The sequence below is a fragment of the Alligator mississippiensis genome, chromosome 5 (assembly GCF_030867095.1).
Source record: "Alligator mississippiensis isolate rAllMis1 chromosome 5, rAllMis1, whole genome shotgun sequence".
Classification (NCBI taxonomy): Eukaryota; Metazoa; Chordata; order Crocodylia; family Alligatoridae; genus Alligator; species Alligator mississippiensis.
Genome location: NC_081828.1, coordinates 157,573,960 through 157,590,586, shown reverse-complemented (window position 1 = coordinate 157,590,586; position 16,627 = coordinate 157,573,960). Strand labels below are relative to the sequence as shown.

The 16,627-nt window shown below is 45.8% G+C and overlaps 1 protein-coding gene across 3 annotated transcripts in view; it reads right to left on the bottom strand.

The window, feature by feature from the left end:
- SPMIP4 (sperm microtubule inner protein 4) overlaps window positions 1-7,461 on the bottom strand; it is a 50,120-nt gene extending 42,659 nt beyond the window's left edge. Inside the window, exons 1-2 of one of the 3 annotated variants that reach the window (XM_019498110.2) lie at window positions 7,424-7,461; window positions 2,867-3,023 (exon numbers count right to left, since the gene is read on the bottom strand). In XM_019498110.2, the coding sequence (XP_019353655.1) occupies window positions 2,867-3,000 (134 nt within the window). In that variant the 5' untranslated portion in view covers window positions 3,001-3,023; window positions 7,424-7,461. Of the gene's footprint in view, window positions 1-2,866; window positions 3,024-4,340; window positions 5,802-5,843; window positions 5,900-7,423 lie in introns of those variants that run through there. The other 2 variants (XM_006275121.4, XM_014603074.3) reach the window with 2 other exon arrangements.
- Between the last annotated feature and the right edge of the window lie 9,166 nt (window positions 7,462-16,627).

Sequence of the window (16,627 nt, the reverse complement as noted above, 5' to 3'; positions counted from 1 at the left end):
AGGTTATTTCAGATAACTGATTTTTTACATAACCAGCAATCCCCTTACCCTGGGGATGCTGGAAATGGAGATTTTACTGTACCTGGTTAGATGGCAGCATTACAGAGAAGGATCTGGGAATACATACTCAATGAGTCTGCAGTGTGATGTAGCAGCGCAACAGGCAAGTGAGGCTTTGGGATGTATCAACAGAAGCATTAGATGCATGATGTAGGAGGTGATAGTGCCTCTCTATTTGGCACTGGTTAGGCCTTGCTTAGAGTATTAGGTGCAGTTTTGGGCTGAAGTTAGAGAAGGTCCATCGACAAAGGACAAAAATGATCGAGGGCTTGGAAGGCAAGTCATGCAAAGAGAAGTTCAAGGAAATAAGCATGTTCAGCTTGCAGAAAAGGCACTAAGAGGGGACATACAGCATCCTTCAAACACCTGAAGGATTATCAGAAAGAGAAAAGACATCTTTTCTCTTTTGCTTCAGAGAATAGAGCACAGACCAATGGCTTGAAGTTGCAGCATAGTAGGTTTAGATTTGAGATCAGGAAAAAACTTCACTATTAGAACAGTGAGGCAGTGGAACAGACTGATTACAGAAGTCATGGAGTCTCCGTCATTGTAAGTGTTCAAGAAGAACACTTCAAGAAGTTTAAGAAGTGCTCAAGAAGAGGTTGAACAGGCATCAGTCAGGGATGATCTGGGAGTAATTATGCTTATGTTCTACTACAGGCATTTCCTATATTTCTGGGCTGTGCTGGTTGCCACATGTAGCAGCAGGGGGGGGGGGGGGGAATCTTTCCTCGCCCCATGTCAGGGATTTTTTTTATGCCTTCATCAGGAGTATTTGTGTTGACTAGGGTGTGCCAACGCTTCTGCTGGGACTTAAACCCAGGAGTTGCTGGCTAGAGGGTCTTGTTCCTTTGCTCAGGGTCAGACAAATATGGTGATATTTGGGGTCAGGAAGGAATTTTACCCCATGGTCAGATTGGTATGGACATAGGATTTTTGTCTACCACTGTAGCAAGGGGAATAGCCCTCTTCCTTGGATCTCTTGAGCATATTTTACCAACCTTTGCATGAACAGAACATTAGTTGCCATGGTCCCCCTGCTTGACCTATTGCAGATTAGGGTGTTATGCCTTGTGGTTGTGTCAGGGTTGAGTGTCTAGTTTTGATAATAGGTTAGACAATAGATTTGTTCAGGATGGTTTGGATAGGGATGATCCTGCCTCAGGCAGGGGGTTGGACTAAATAACTCTGGAGGTCTGTTCCACTCGTTTTCTCTATGATTCTATGGTCTTGGACAGGAAATGATAGACTAAATGATGCTTTTGCTAAATTTTAATAAAAGCAACCAAAACAGTGTCTTAAATAGGACAATCTTGATGACTGGTAAGGTCCACATATAAAATCTGCTACATCCACTTAATATATTGAGTTTGTACATCAACACTGAATCTGCCCTATGAATAGTCCATACTGAAACTGATTATTTGATCCCAAAGGAAATACTCACTGGTTGCTAGGGGTATACAGGTTGTCCATTAGTTACAGTAAACATATTAACACAGTATCAGAGTACTCTAAAGCCCATTCATAAACATAAATATTGGTGACAAATATTGTAACCATAGAGAGCTGCACCCTGGAGTTACTTAGCACCAAAAGGTAAATACTTGACACTAGAGTCCAACAATAAGACAGTAAGAGACTAACACTAGAGTCCAACAGTACCAGTAAGAGACTACCTCTTATAACATTCATTATTTCTTGGTTATTATTGTTACTTATAATTGTTTAAAATTCTTGAAACAAGTTTTTCTAAAATAGGGTATGGTGCCCATAGAACCAGAAAAAATATATTTGCATCTTTGTAAGAAACTCCTTTCACCCAGCCAATTCCTCCAGTTGTAGGGCACTGATCCAATAACCACTGCATTCAGTGAGATTTTGAACAGGCTTTTAATTCCCCAAGCTTTAAGTACATCACCTTTATAACAATTCACATAAGACTAATACTACAATATACAAAAAACACAGAGAGTGAAATAGCTTAAATAGTTGCTTATGAAGATACTTCAATCAGGTGGCAGGCTGTACAGTTTGACAGGCAGGAGGACTATACTCATAGAGTCTAGTATTTTCATACTGAAGTCTAATTATAAGACACCATTCTTTAAACTTAAATGGAAAAAAAACTAGTGAAAATATGTAACAGAGAAAGCTAAGTGAGGTGGAAATAACAAATGTAGTTCCCTATTGCTGAAGAGAAATACTTATGTGGAAGAACATCAGACAACTATCGGTCCGTGCAAAGGACAGGAAACTTGTATCTGTAAAGGATTCCCATCTTGATCAATGCCAAGATTTCCAGAATTATAATACCAAATTTTGCCTCTTGCATATCACTGAAAGTTGGAATTCTGCCCATAACTTGTAGTTAAATACCAATCCTTGGAGCCTTTATTTCATAGACTACTATTATTGTAAAATGCAAATTTCTTATCATGTAAAATTATCTGCATCTTTTTCATAAGTTGGAAGTATAATGTATAGTTTCCTAAATTCTTTATTAAAACTTCATTTCAGGATACAGCTTTTGCACCTTGATGTAGTCTGTCAATTAGCTTTCAATGCAATCAACATCCTTTCTAAGCATCTACCAGGTTATTGTGCGAGATGAGACATTTTTATTACATTTTTATATCAAGCTACCAAAATTCAACTTGCAGAATCTAGTTTTTACAGACAAACACTTATGGCAAAGTTCTGTGACTCCATCAATACCATATGGTAAACATGGGAATAGAATTTAATTCCCTCCAATTTAAAACTTCCAAGAAAGTAAATTTTTTTTCAGGTGTTATTTTCTTACCTATCTTGTGACACAGTTGCCCGTGGAGGAATTTGAAATGGAGACAATACCTCATTAGACTCTAAGGTTTTTGATAAGGTGTCTGTTCCCTCTGTTTCTCTGCAGTAAAAGGGCAGAGCATGTAGCAGTGCCATTCTTCATATTTGAGCTGCTAGGTCTGTAGGGAAGATACACAGATAAAAGGTTAAATCCCAACAAGAATCAGTCGCTATGTCTCGAAAAAGTCTGAGAAAGCCACACAAGCAGATTCTGCTGAACTCTGATGCAGTTCAGCCTAGGAAACAGTGCCTGTTTTATTATTGTGGCTGGCCACTTGTGTCAGATTACACCATTAGACACAAACAAAAGATATTTCTTATGCAAGAATGAAACACTATGGTTTTGCTTTACTAATAAACAATAAATAGCCAGAAACAAGCTTTTAACAAACAGCAGAGAAAAATCTTTCTATGGAATTTGGATTCTGAAAACATCATTAGTTTTTTTTTTTAGTCATCCTTAAACCAAAAGGTTATGTCTACTCTGCATGGACAAAAAATGACCCCATGAAATATTTTATAACATATTCCTTATGCTGTAGGCTCAGGAATACTGGTTTTCCACTCTCTCATCCTGGAGGTATTTGCATTTCAGTGGTGGTGCAGGTACTGTAAATACTCTGGAAAGCTCTTTGGTGAAAGGATTCACGCAAGACTCTTCATTGCCTCAAAACCTGTGCAGTCATTTACACCTGTGCCATTCTGATTAATGGGAGCAGCTCAGATGCAGTGTGGAAGGCCGGGTTCAGGACTAGTGATTTCTTTCTCTAGCCAACAAAGCTTCTGTGGCCCACAGTAGCAGGAGGCTCACCAAGGTAGAGGATGAAAGAAAGCTCTTTTGCTTACATCTACCTCGTTTGACATTGCATACTACTGGAAGTGCCTTTTCTTGCAACCTTCTGATTTCTGACAGAACCATCACATTTCTCAAAAGATGCCTGCTCCCTGGATATATCTATGCATCCCCACAAGTGATATGATGGAAAAAGAGAACACATGGTAGAAGTTCAGAGGATGAGATGGGGGAAGCATTCGTTTTCCTTCCCTTCTCTACCCAGCAAACCTGTTTGAACTTTGCAGCAATAGGATTCACTTCTGACTAAAAATGGGAAGCTCATCAGATAGAGGAAGCTAAGAGGCACTTATGCACCTCTAAGCTGCTTGGGAGCACTTTCCTGACCCACACCCTTAAATTCATGGAAACATCCTCCATATTGAGCTCATGATGAGTCAGGACAGGGTCAGTTTGGGTGAGGGGGAGGAAGGAAGGAAAGGGAGGGAATTAAGAAGTAATGGGCCTCTAATGGAGACTCAGAGAGAAAAGATGGGCATTTGTTGCAGCAAAACAACGAGATGGGATCAAGTATGGCAGGCAGTACTTGGGAGCTGCTCAAAGCAGAAAAGATTTGAAGATGGGAAAGTCTTAATTTTCTTACCTTCTCAACAAATGTCCCACAGCTCAGAAGGGACTTTAATACTAATAATATCTGACCCTCCTGCAATGCTTTATCTCAGTGGATCTCAAGTTCTCAAGCTCCTTACAAAAAATAAGTCAACCGCCATTTTACAGATGGGGAAATTGGAAGCACAGGGAGGTGAAATTACTTTCCTGAGAGTCACCCATAATGTTAATGGCAGAGGTGGGACCATTCCCCATAACTAGCGTATGGTGTTGTCTTGTGGACTTCCACTGATGAATGCAGCCGAAACCAGGTATGGTATACACCTATTCTCTCATCTCAACAGTGTACTACTCCTCAAATCCCCCACTTTGCACTTTGTAGCCCACTGCTGCCCTTCCTCCAAATCCCACCTTCTCCTTCCAATCTTTTAAGATTTGCAAGACAAGCCTAAGATTCCTGGGGAAAGGGGCACCCTGGAATGCTAGAAGCTTCATCTTGGGCATTGATGCCCTGAAGCACAGCCATAGCCATGTAGGCCTCTTAGAGCCCACAGAAGATGGCCTTCTCCCCTATTTGTAACATTAGCAAGGGTGCCAAAATGCAAATTTCTAAAGTCACTACGAAGGGTGAGATGAAGAGACTTCTCAGCTTTTTCTGCTCCCCTGTCTCATGCTATCATTGCACAACACACACAACAGACATATTTTAATTCTTATTAAAGGGATACAGTCCTGAAGACCAAGTTGCTGTAGGCTTTTAGCCCACGGCAGAATCAGGCCCTACAATTCTGTAACCAATTATCTAAATGTCAGTAGACATGGAACTATCTTCCTCAAAAGTGCTATTAGAAAATCCAGAAGACAGACAAATCTAGTGCTCTAATCATCAGAAGCTTATTTGTGACCCAAAATATTAAGCATCTACCGTAAGGTCCTCATTTTTAATGCAGAACAGGCAGATGGTGAGCTGGCATCATTAATGGAGTAAGAGTCTGGATGTCTTGAGAGGAACAATTTTAACTTCATTCTGCAGGGTGTGACCCAGGATACTCACTCCACTATGAGTACCCTGTGGATGCAGTGATGTGGGGCTGGCAAACTGGCAATATCAAGAGCATAATACCACAGCACTCAAATCCTGTAATGTTCGCCTGCAATCCCACTGCACCAGCCCCACAGCAGCTGCATCCACTACACACTGGGGGGACCAACCTTTCTGACACGCATGCCCCAAATTAGCCCCAGACCTTTCCCAAGTGCCAGTCCCATTCCCTTCTTCTGCCCCAGTGCTGCCCGTCCCCTCCCTGATCTGCCACAGCCACACCATCTGTATCACGCGTGGCGCAGGCCGGGCACCCCTGCTACTCCTCCACGTCTCATAGCCCCTGTAGCACCTCCGCATCGGCTGGATGAGGCCGCCTAACACTGGCTTCCGTGCCCCAGCCCTGCAGTACTTAGCCACCCACGCACCCAACCCCTGCCTAGACTCAGACATTGCGCACACCCAGCCTCCGCGCAGAGCCATGACGTCACGTACCCACAGACCCAACCAACTCCCCCTCTCCTTGCGCTGCGCAGGCGCGTCAACCCCTTACGCCCCCTCCCAGTCAAGTGTCGTGACCTAGGCAACCAGGCCCGCCCCCCTGGAAGCTAAGTCCAATCCGCGCGCAGTCCTGGAAGGCAGCGCAGCCATTGAGCGGCGAGCGCGGAGGGTTTGCGCGTGCGCTGGACCGACTCTTGCCCCACCCCCGGGACTGGAGGGAGGGGGTGGAGTCAGAGCGGGTCATCCTTGTCCGGTCCCTCCCGCCTGCGGGGCGGGTAGTTGGTTGGGGCTGTCCCAACCCCTGTAGCAAGAAACGGCGCCTGCCCCAGAGCGGTGGCAATAGAGACGCGGGGATGCTCTCACTGAGTCTCCCCTGAGAAATACCGTGCCACCCTGTAGCTGTGAGAAGCAGCTCACCGGGGGAGAGGTACTAAATCTGGACTTCCCCTGCCTTTTTTCCTTCAATCTTTGCTAGCAGTCCTGGACCCAATGCTCACTGCACCCTGCTTTTGCTGCAGGGCGGCTCACTGACCTCACTATGCCCCTGACTTTGCATCCACCTCATTTGTGTTCCCCTAAAATTTGCATGCAGGATGTGGTGGCAAAACAGTTCTGTCGGGTTGTCACAGCAGGAGTCGGAGCCTGGCTGGACTGGGGCCGAAGGCCTGTGCCAGTCAACCCAGCTGTAAACGAGTACCTGGCCACTGCTGGGGAGAGATAGTTAGCCTTGTTCATTTGGAGTCTGGTAGACAGCCAGGCAGGCACCCTATGGTTAGTGACTCTCAACCAGGGTGCCACTGCACCCCAGGGTGCCTTGAGATCCTTTCAAGGGTGCCACGCTGTGTTAGCACTGTTAGGTGTGCAAGTGTGATTCACATGAAAAACCTGGCAATGTCAAATGGAAATCCATTCTTGCGGTCTTTCTGAGTTCTTCACAACAGAAAAACTGCTCTAGTATTTTTCTGTAGTCAGTAAGAAGAGTGACAACTAAAAGCTAGCATTTTCTGGGTGTCTGAGGTCTTTCCAGGGGTGGCTTGAGCCTAAAAACATTGAAAATCTTTTTATAGATTAGCTCAGGCTGGGGAGTCAAAAGCAGCCAGAGAAAATGCTATCCACTTCACTTCCTTATGTGCCAGCCCCATGGGCCATTAGGTGTTGGTGGACTTTCCTTGTTTTCATATTGTGCTCATCGTGACCGGCCTGGTATTTATTCACCAGTCCCATGGCGGTCCCTTTCTTGATGAGAGTAATAGTGGAATGGATAAGTAAATACAGTATGATTTCAGGTTTCCTTCTAAGGTGTTGTTACAAACAGCATAGAAGGGATATTACATTTAACATTTTGAACAATGCTGGCTGTTTACTATGAATTAAATAAAATAGACTTCATGAATGTAACATGTACTAGGGCTTTTCAGACGTTGTATTAACCTGTTCCCAAAAGAGATCTCAATCAGAGGAGACCAGTTTGATAACTATCATTCCCTGTCCTCCAAAATTTTTGTGTCTGTTAATCTGAACAATAATTTACTACTGGAAAACTAAATGGGAAAAGACGGTGAACTCAAGCCTACCTTTTGGCTCTGTGCAGTATCCTGTGACCACATTCTTGTCTGTTTTCAAACTGGTCTCTGACATCACAATGACAGGAAGTTGTACCTTTTGATGATATGAATATAGTGCAGTTAGTGATGTAGGCAGCATGTTACTAGGTTCTAGTGTTTGAAGAGGTAAGTGTGGCAGCGCAGATTTTCTGTGCGTGATAATTAGTATCTTGAGATTCTGAAGAATGGGGTGTAAGAAAGGGGTAGCTGATGTTCTTCTTCACTTCTGAGACCATGAGGGCTTACCTCTACCTCACAAGATTTTACTATATTTGAAGAGAGGAGCTCCTCAGATCTGATGAAGAATGTCTTGCTTGTCTAATTCTCATACCTAGGTGCAGGCAATTATTTGGGCCTGCAGGCCACAGGGGCAGTTCTGGGGAGCTGCTGCAAGCTGGTCAACCTCCCTCTTCCCCCCGCAACAGCCTGGAGCCCACGTGCCCTGCAGTTTTTCCCTGCTACCGCCAACAGACACAGGCACAGACCCAGCCCTAGCCTTGACCCTGGCTCACTCCGCACCTGCTCTGGACTTGCCCCAGCCAGAGAGAGCCATCTGCACATAGCCCTGCCCCATGCCTGCTCTGGATTGCTTGCCCACGCTAAGCAGCGGCAGCATCTGGGCAGAAGCTGCTGCTCGACACAAGGGAAAAGTGTCCCCTTCCCTTCACTGCTGCTGGGCCCTTCTTGCTGCAGCCACCCAGAGCCCGTGCCCGGGCTACCCTGTGGCTCCTTTCCACTGCCATCACCGCCGCCTCCGGGCTGCCCAGTAGGACAGCGGTGGCAGTGTGGAGGAGCTGGAGGGTAGCCCAGGTGCAGGCTCTGGATGTCTGCTGCAACAAGAAGGGTCCGGCAGTGGCAAAGGGGAGAGGGGCCGCTTTTCCCCTGTGCCAAGTAGCAGCTTCTGCCCAAACGCTGCTCAGCATGGGTGGGCAGTCTGGAGCAGGCACGGGGCTGCTCAGGGCTGGGGCCAGGGCTGTGTGCACAAGAAACTGAATGGGAAAAGACAGCCTGCTCTGCCAGGCCAAGTCCAGAGCGGACATGGGGCAGGTCAGGGTCGGGGCTGTGCATGCAGATCTCTGCCAGCACCACAGGGCTGGGGTCAGCAGCAGCTACAGCAGGAAGGACCTGCCGCCGCCCGGGTTGCCTATAAAGTCAGTTCAGTTGCAGAGCTACCCCAGCTCCACTGCGTGCCCAGGGGGCAGCATGGCATGTCATGGACCAGACAGCATCTGGTCCAGGCGGGACTGAGGGACCTGCCACGGGCCAGACAAAGTCCCCCTGAAGGCCAAATCCAGCCTGCAGACGGTATTTTGCTCACCCCTGCTCTAACTTGTCTAACTCCATCTAATTTGTCTAACAAGTAAGCTTGTCTAACTCTATCCCAAATATGCAGTTGGTCCAATAAAAGATAGCACACTAAGAAATGCTTGCCTCTCTCATATTCCTGGACCATCATGGCTACAACTTTGTTCCAACACCACTGTAGCTGGACACATTTGGAAAAATCAAGATAATCAACATGATACTAACCATGATGCAACTGTTGACATAGACCAAGATGAATTCACATTCTGACAAAATACTACTGGTTTTTAGCATAGTTGTGAAGAATGGATTGAATGGATATGGATGCTAACTCAGTTATTCAAAAATGTGTAAATATAGGCCAGCCATGATATGGGAAGAACTTTGATAATCAGCATCCCTTATGCCCTCCTAGAGTCAGCAGTGTTCCTTGCCTTCTGCCTACTGCAGATTTCTTACACCATTTTTTGAAACACTAGTTTCTGGCTATTGTCAGAGACAACCCTGGACTTGATGGATTGCTGATCTAATCCAGCCTGGTTCTTTCTGTTTGACAGAGCTCCTGATATTTCTGGATTTGCTTTGCTTTATTCTGCTGATTTCCTCTACCCTACACCCCACCCCCATGTGTCTTATTTGAATTGAATTGGAGTCAAAATAATTTGATGTGATTAAGAGGAAAACTTTTGTTCTGTTTCTCATTCAGTAGCTTGATAGTCATAATTGGAAGAAAAGATGGAAGAATACTGGAAGCAATTTTTTGGCAAGTGAAAGTGTACAAATAGCAACTCTGAGAACACATTAAATACTCTGTTGTGCTATCATCCAGAAGACCCAGTAATTTATTCATTATATTTTTGGAACATCTGATTACTGTTAGCATGGATCGGTGAAGTACAATTTAATGTTTACGTGGTATACTAATACCAAAGTTAAAATCTCTTTAGACATCTATCATATGCTTCCAGAGTTCACAAGCTAATTACTTTCTGCAGAATTTTTACTTTCAGTGGAAATTTTCCATGCTTCATTTTAGCATAACATTGAAGAAAGGCTGAGCAAAATCTCATTTTTAACTGTGCAATGTGGAAAAATGACACTTTTCCTACTCTAGAGACTATGAAAGTTTGTATGTTAGGTTTTAATTTGTTAAATGTTTGAACTGTATTATTTGCTTCTGAATGCTTTATTGTAAAAAATGGGCTGAGCTGTTTCCATCATCTCCTCCGTTCCACTTATAGAAGAAATCAACACACATGGATTTTGTCAATTTGTTCATAAAGGGTGGATGCACCTCTACAACATTATCCTCTCTCCATAGTTTAAGAGGGTCTTCTCTGGGGAATGACATCAGTCAGGCCTGAGGAAGGAGTAGGCAAGGCCAAGGAAATACAGTAAAAGTTCTGTTATCCAACATCTCACAAGCCGGCATGCTCCACTAACCAGCATGCCGGCTTGTAAGATAAAGTGAAACCATAAGTGTCCACCATGGCACTTCTGGTTTCTCCAAGCCCTCATTGCTCAGGGCAAAGCAGCCTGGGCTGCCGAGCCCCCACAGCCCGGGGGCATAATAGGCTGTGCGGGGCTGTGTGGAACTTGCCTCCCTGTCCTGTGGGACCTGCAGGGCACCGTGGGAGGGGCGGCGATGCTGCGGGAGGGGTGGAAGGACACCCCAGAAGCAGCGGCCGGGGCTACGCAATTAACTGGCATATTTTGTTGGGATGCCAGATAACAGAGCTTTTACTGTACATATCATTCTCAGCACCACAGAAAATTTCCTAGGAAAACAAATAATAAAATCTCAGGAACTCATAGGGTATTTTCTGGTAGTGAAGATCTACTGCAGATGTGTTGCCAGGGGATATTGGTGCTAGGGCAGAGGCTCAGAGCATTTATGTAAATAGCTATTGTAGCAGAAAGCCCCCTTTTCCTCTTGACTGCATTTGCTCTCCCCTCTTTGGATATGTTTCTCTTTTTCTACCTTTTCTTCCTTCCTCTCTCTTTCACTTTAAGATAAGGAATTGTATTTTAAAATTTGTATGTGTGCATTTTGTATCTCCCCTTGTAGTTTGGTATTTTTATCTATTTGTGTGCCATGGCATTTGTAGCTTATATTTTATACTCCTCACCTTTCAACTGAATGTGTTTAGTTTCATAAGTAAATTATACATTGTAACAATGTTAACAAGGGCAGGAATCAAACTGCCCTTCCCTGTATCAGGATGGCCCCTGAAAGAGCGAGTGAATCAGTGATTGAATGTGTAACATGATTGAATGTGTAACATAGTAGCAGACAGTAATTATCACCTGGAAGCTGCAGATCAACCAACGGAAGAACTCAATAGAAGACAATGTAACAACCGGGAAATCTCTAAACGTCACTGATCAAGGGCTAGAAGCCCTGGCCTGAGTTAATCAACGCCAGAGACCAACTTTTGGGCTGAATATCTCCAGATTGACCACTCCCAGAGCCCTATTCTAAATTCATCAATGGACTCCCAAACCTGCACGTACATGTGGACGACCCCTGGGGCTGACAGATGCCGTCCAGTAGCCACCGAGGGGGGGGGAGAAGTCCCACGAGGGTCAATGACCCCTGGATTGGGCAAACCTGAAAACTGGGGAGTCACCAAAGTCTGCCAAGGACAGATAAAAGGCAGTGAAAAGTGACCCTCAGTGGTGCCCTCTTGATCTCCAACTCGACCAGACCTGTCCAGCCAGAAGGACCAGCCAGCGACCCCCTTCTGGAGGATAACACCACACTGAAAGAAGCCTTGACTGGCCATCGACGGCAGACTCCAGCGCTTGTAGGATAGGTATACCTGACTCTGTAGCCTGCTACTGTGTGTGTGTATGTGTGTGCATGTGTGTGTGTGTGGGGACTAGCCCCAAGGTTTATGATTACAGTGTTTCAATCTGCCTAATAAACTAGAATTTTAAGGATCCCGAGTTGGACATTTGTAGCCAACACTATAGCACTCCATAGATTGCCAGGCTTCTCACTAGAACCTGTTTCATGGGAGGTGACAGGGCATGGGGCCAGTTACCCCAGTCGCTACCGGTGCCTTTACACAAATGCAGAGACTGCTCAGATGCACTTGTTGCAGTTAAAATGGGAACTTTAACGTAGTGCTTATGAGGACTGACATGCCACTTCCATCGATAATTAGCAGAAAGGCTTTATTAATTGAATAATAAGCTTATAGGAAAATGACAGGTAGGCTATTGTAACGTACAAATAAACAAGCTATAATCAAGTCCAGTATATTTTTTGCTGTGATAGTGTTTTCTCACTAACAAGGGCCAGGAAGCGGTTTTGGTCTTTACAGCTTTTCACCGAGTGTGGATCCATTGCCAAGTCTGGTCAGCCAGGCATAGGTTACGATGGGTTGACATGGTTTTTCTCTCCTTTTCTGGCAACTTCATTTCTCTCTTATACTCCTTCTTCAAAGCATATTTTCTTGATGGGAGGATGATCAGAGCCCGGACAAAGCCAACAGGGTGAAGGGTCATTGTCCTTTGGTTGTGCTGTGGTTGTTAACTGTTGGGATCCAGCCCTGGTGGTTGTCAGTGAAACTGACATGCACAAAACCCTTGATTGCTTCAGAGGTTTACTGTTTGATTATCTGCAATAGGGCTTGATTACTTGAATCAAACACCTTAGATTATAGACTGTGAGGTACTGTATGATTCATTGTTACAACAGGGCAGATCCCAAAATATTTTTAAACTGGCATAGGAGCCTAGATTGGGAAGGAATGTGGTAACAAGGGAGAGGCAATCATTTTTTAAAGGGGATACTATTCACGACTGATTTAGAGTAGTTAGACATAGGGGGTACTCAATACCAAAAGCCAGAGATGAGATCAACTGCATTGTTGTATTTCAAGTGGTCCCAATCATGAGTTTGCATTCTTGTGCAAGAGGCACTATTATTATAATTTAGTAATGTAAATTTTACACATAGGTCTGGACAAGCTCTGTGTCCAGCAGTGCTGTAATTACAGTGCATTGGAGCAGACTTGATTAATCAAGTCTGCTGGAGCACGGTATTTACCACACTCCAGTCTCATGTATCCATGTGCCCATACTTCAAAATGGTGGTGGGGGTGCTTTAACTAATCAGGGCCACTGCCATTTTGAAGTATGGAGATGCTGATACATGCGACTCTGTGGGCACACTAATTAGCCTGGCTCTTGGAGCTGGTCTAATTAAAGTGCCCTCCCCCCTCCTGCTTCTGAAGCATGTGTAAAAATTCCCTGAAGGTACAATTAGGTCATGGACAATCACATCTAGTAGTTAGGCCCAGGGTTTGGAACCTGAGTCAGGAATTGGGACATGGTCTCAGGTGGAATCTGGAGCTAATGGTCAAGCTGGAAGCTGGACAGTGAAGACATGCTCAGGAACATGCTAATATCAGAGGACCAGAGTAGTGGTCAGAAGCAATTCATAGGTAAGGAACCAGAATATGGAAGCTGCAATTCATGTCTGGGGAAGGAAGACTGAGTCACAGCAGGGTCAGGAGCTGAGAGTCATGGTTGGGAATAATCCAAAAATCAGAGACTGAACACAAATACCATGAATAGGGAGCAAGAGGACAGACTGAAATTAAGGCAAGTTGCTGGATTCAGTGTGGTATACATGCTCACCAGGACACTCCATGTACAGATAATTCACCATTTCTGCTCTGCTGTTTTTCAGACTTTGTTTATGGCAGGATCGACTTTCAGCCAGTAAGGCAGCTTATGTTAAGCTGCCAGACATCAGCTTTCCCTATTACAAAGCTAGGTCTAGGGGCAGAAGGCTTTCCTTATTTCTGGAGGTGTTTGGTCCTTACAAACAAGGAACAAACTTACTAGACAACAATTTTTAAACCCTGTGTAAGTCAGAAGCAAAGGAGGCGGGAGGCAGCGTTTGAGAAGAATGTGAAATTTTGAAAACACCTTCCAAGTTGTTCACAATATTTGAGAAAAGTTGATTTCAATCTGATACTGAAGCAACATTCAAAAGCCTTGTAACTGAACTTAACGTTACAGCACTTAACTTCAGTTATGAGGTTCCACAACATGTTGGCTATCTGTTATTTTCATTCAAACTTACTCCAGTTCCTGGGGCTCACCCAAGCAACTCTCCAGACCAAAAGTAAGGATCTTGTGCATTATGGAGGAGTTTCTCTCATCCTTCCTTTCAACAGAATTAGGGGTACACTGATAGGGATTTTTGGGGCTGATACTGATAGCCGATTTTTAAGGAGGCATATTGGCTGATACTGATCCAATTTCCAATATGCAGCCCGGCAGTTTGAAGAGCAGTGTCCGGCTGGTAAGTCTGTTGTGGTGGAAGGGGAGGGGGAAGAGAAGGTTTTGGGGGGGCAGATCAAGGCCCCTGCGGTGAGGGAGGGGCTGGAGTAGGTGCTGCCCAGCTGGGGTAGGGTGGGGTGGGTGCGGGTTGGAGCTGTGGCTCATCTGGTGGGTGGGGGGGTGGCTCCTGCCACTGCACGCACCCTGGGAAGGCATGGGGGGTATGTGCCCCTGCATCTGCATGGGGTGGACTGCTGCTGCAGGCTGGGGCCAGGGCACCACTGGGCTCTTCCCAGCAAGGGCTGGGTTGGGCTGCACTTGGGGCACATGGAAGTGGTCCTGGGAGGGGCTATGGAAGAGCTGCAGCCCCGCCTCCCAGCACCACTGTGCCCTACCCCAAGTGCAGCCTGGCCCAGCCCTTGCCAGGAAGAGCCTAACACAGCCCCAGCCCCAGCCTGCGGTGGCAGCCTGCCCTGCCCTGCGCAGATCTGGCGGGCATCCCCCATTCCCTTATGGGGTGCATGCAGTGGCAGGAGCCACACCCCTCAGTCCCCCTGGATGAGCCGTGGCTTTGTTCTGCGCTCTGCTCACCCTGCCCTGGCTGGGCAGTTCCTGCCCCAGCGCCAGCCCCACTCCCTCCCTCACCACAAGGGCTTTGATCTGCCACCCTCCACACCCCTTTCCTTCCCCTTCCCTCATTACTGACTTGCCAGCTGGATGCAGGTCTCAAGCTGGCAGGCTGTGTTCCTTGCTGCCTACATGCTGCATGCATGCATGGGGCATTTATCGGCCAAATTATTGGCCACTTCAGGCAAAAAAAGCCAATTTCCAATACAGTCAATTTTCTTTATATCAGTGTCAATCTGACATTGGACTGATGCATCAGTGCGATTTAAACAGAATCTCAATCTTTTTCCTTCCACATCTAAAAACAACTGCTAAAATGCTTCCCATATTGGTGTAGTTCAGTGGAAAGGGGGTAAAAAGCAGGGCAGAGAAATGGCAGAATTATGGCTCTGAAATTCCAGTGTGTTAGTTACCAAAACTGGTTGACTGTTCTGGGCAAGGAACAAGAAAGAGCCTTTTAAAGAGGTGTCACAAATTGCACACTTCTGAGCTTGAGGAAGCATTAGCCATTGTATCTCTTAGTGCTACCTCAGGGTACATGGGTCCTTTATACTCTTAGTACAATCTGGTGATTAACGTTAAGGTAAAACAGGCAGGGAGAAAAAAGACAGACAGAGTAGGTGGCCATCTCTGGCTAGCCATATATCAATCAAGGCACACTGGCACATATATCCTCCCAGGACATGGCCATTTCAGTCTCACAATTACTTAATGTAAAAACAAACTAATGAGACTGCAAAGAAACATGAGGTGGCAGTAGTTAAACTGTCACCTCTCCAGATTAACATGAGTAAATTTAATTTGGGATAATGTGTTTTAATCAATGGAGACAGGAAAAGAAGAGATCTTTTCTCACTGAATAAAATACTTTTTACTCTTAGAGGACTCTTAACACTACAAATTCCTATCTGAAATCTCTTGCATACCTATGTGCAGAGGCTCAGGTGCTGACCCTCTGGGCCCTTCTACACCAGTCACTTCATGCCTACTGCAGACCTGCCTCTGTCAGAGGTCTCACCTGCCATGACTTGATGGAATATGTTGACAGCAACAGTCTCACTGGCAGAACAGGCTCTGGAGTATTTGGCTCCTGTCTGGACAGGGATCTGCCCTGACTTCCCCCATCCACTGTTACTCTAGCTGTGCCTTGTAGCTCTGGGCCCATTATTCATGGCCATAGGCTTCAGGCTCAGCATAGTTTGTCCCAGGCTAGCAGCTAAACCAGACAGGGTTACTGTTTACCCAGCTCAGCAGGCACTTCCCAACTGAGCTCAGAGCCAGTCCTTAGCTCCACTGTCCTGGTCTATGTTGGTGTCTCCTGGGTGCTCTCCAGGTTTCTCTTCTTCCCCCACCTCAGTCTGATTTGGGGCGCCCATGCTCTGCTAGGGTTCACTCCACCTGATGCAGTTGCAGACCAGAGTCCCATCAAAAGTAAGAAAACAAACATAAGTCTGGGAACTTAGCTAGTTTCCCTGCATGACATCTCCCATCATCCTTATGCGGCCACCACTCCCACTCTGCTCAGAGGGAATGAATGCCCACTACCTGCTGCAGCTCCTAGGAGCCTCTTCTCTTCTGGTCCTGGCTTCTGCTTTCTCCTGTCACAGTCTGTGTTTCTGTCCTTAACAGCTCACTCCACCAGACTGCCCCTCTCTGGCCACAATTTGGGCTTATGTAGCCAGCTCTGGGTCACCTGACCTTTCACTTCTGCCTCCTGGGTCATCAGGCTCTGTTTGCCCCTGGATGTGGCAGCCATCCTGTTTCACATCTTCAGCCTGTGCACAATCTATGGCAGCACCCAGAAGCCCACTGATTCAGACCATGTGATAAGGTAAAGGGAAAAAGTGTGTATGGGTCAAGGGAGAGAGATGGAGTGAAAATGAAGAAAAAGGTGGGTGTGTGGGGGGGAAGGTAGCAGTGTCAGCAAACCCTAAACCAGTC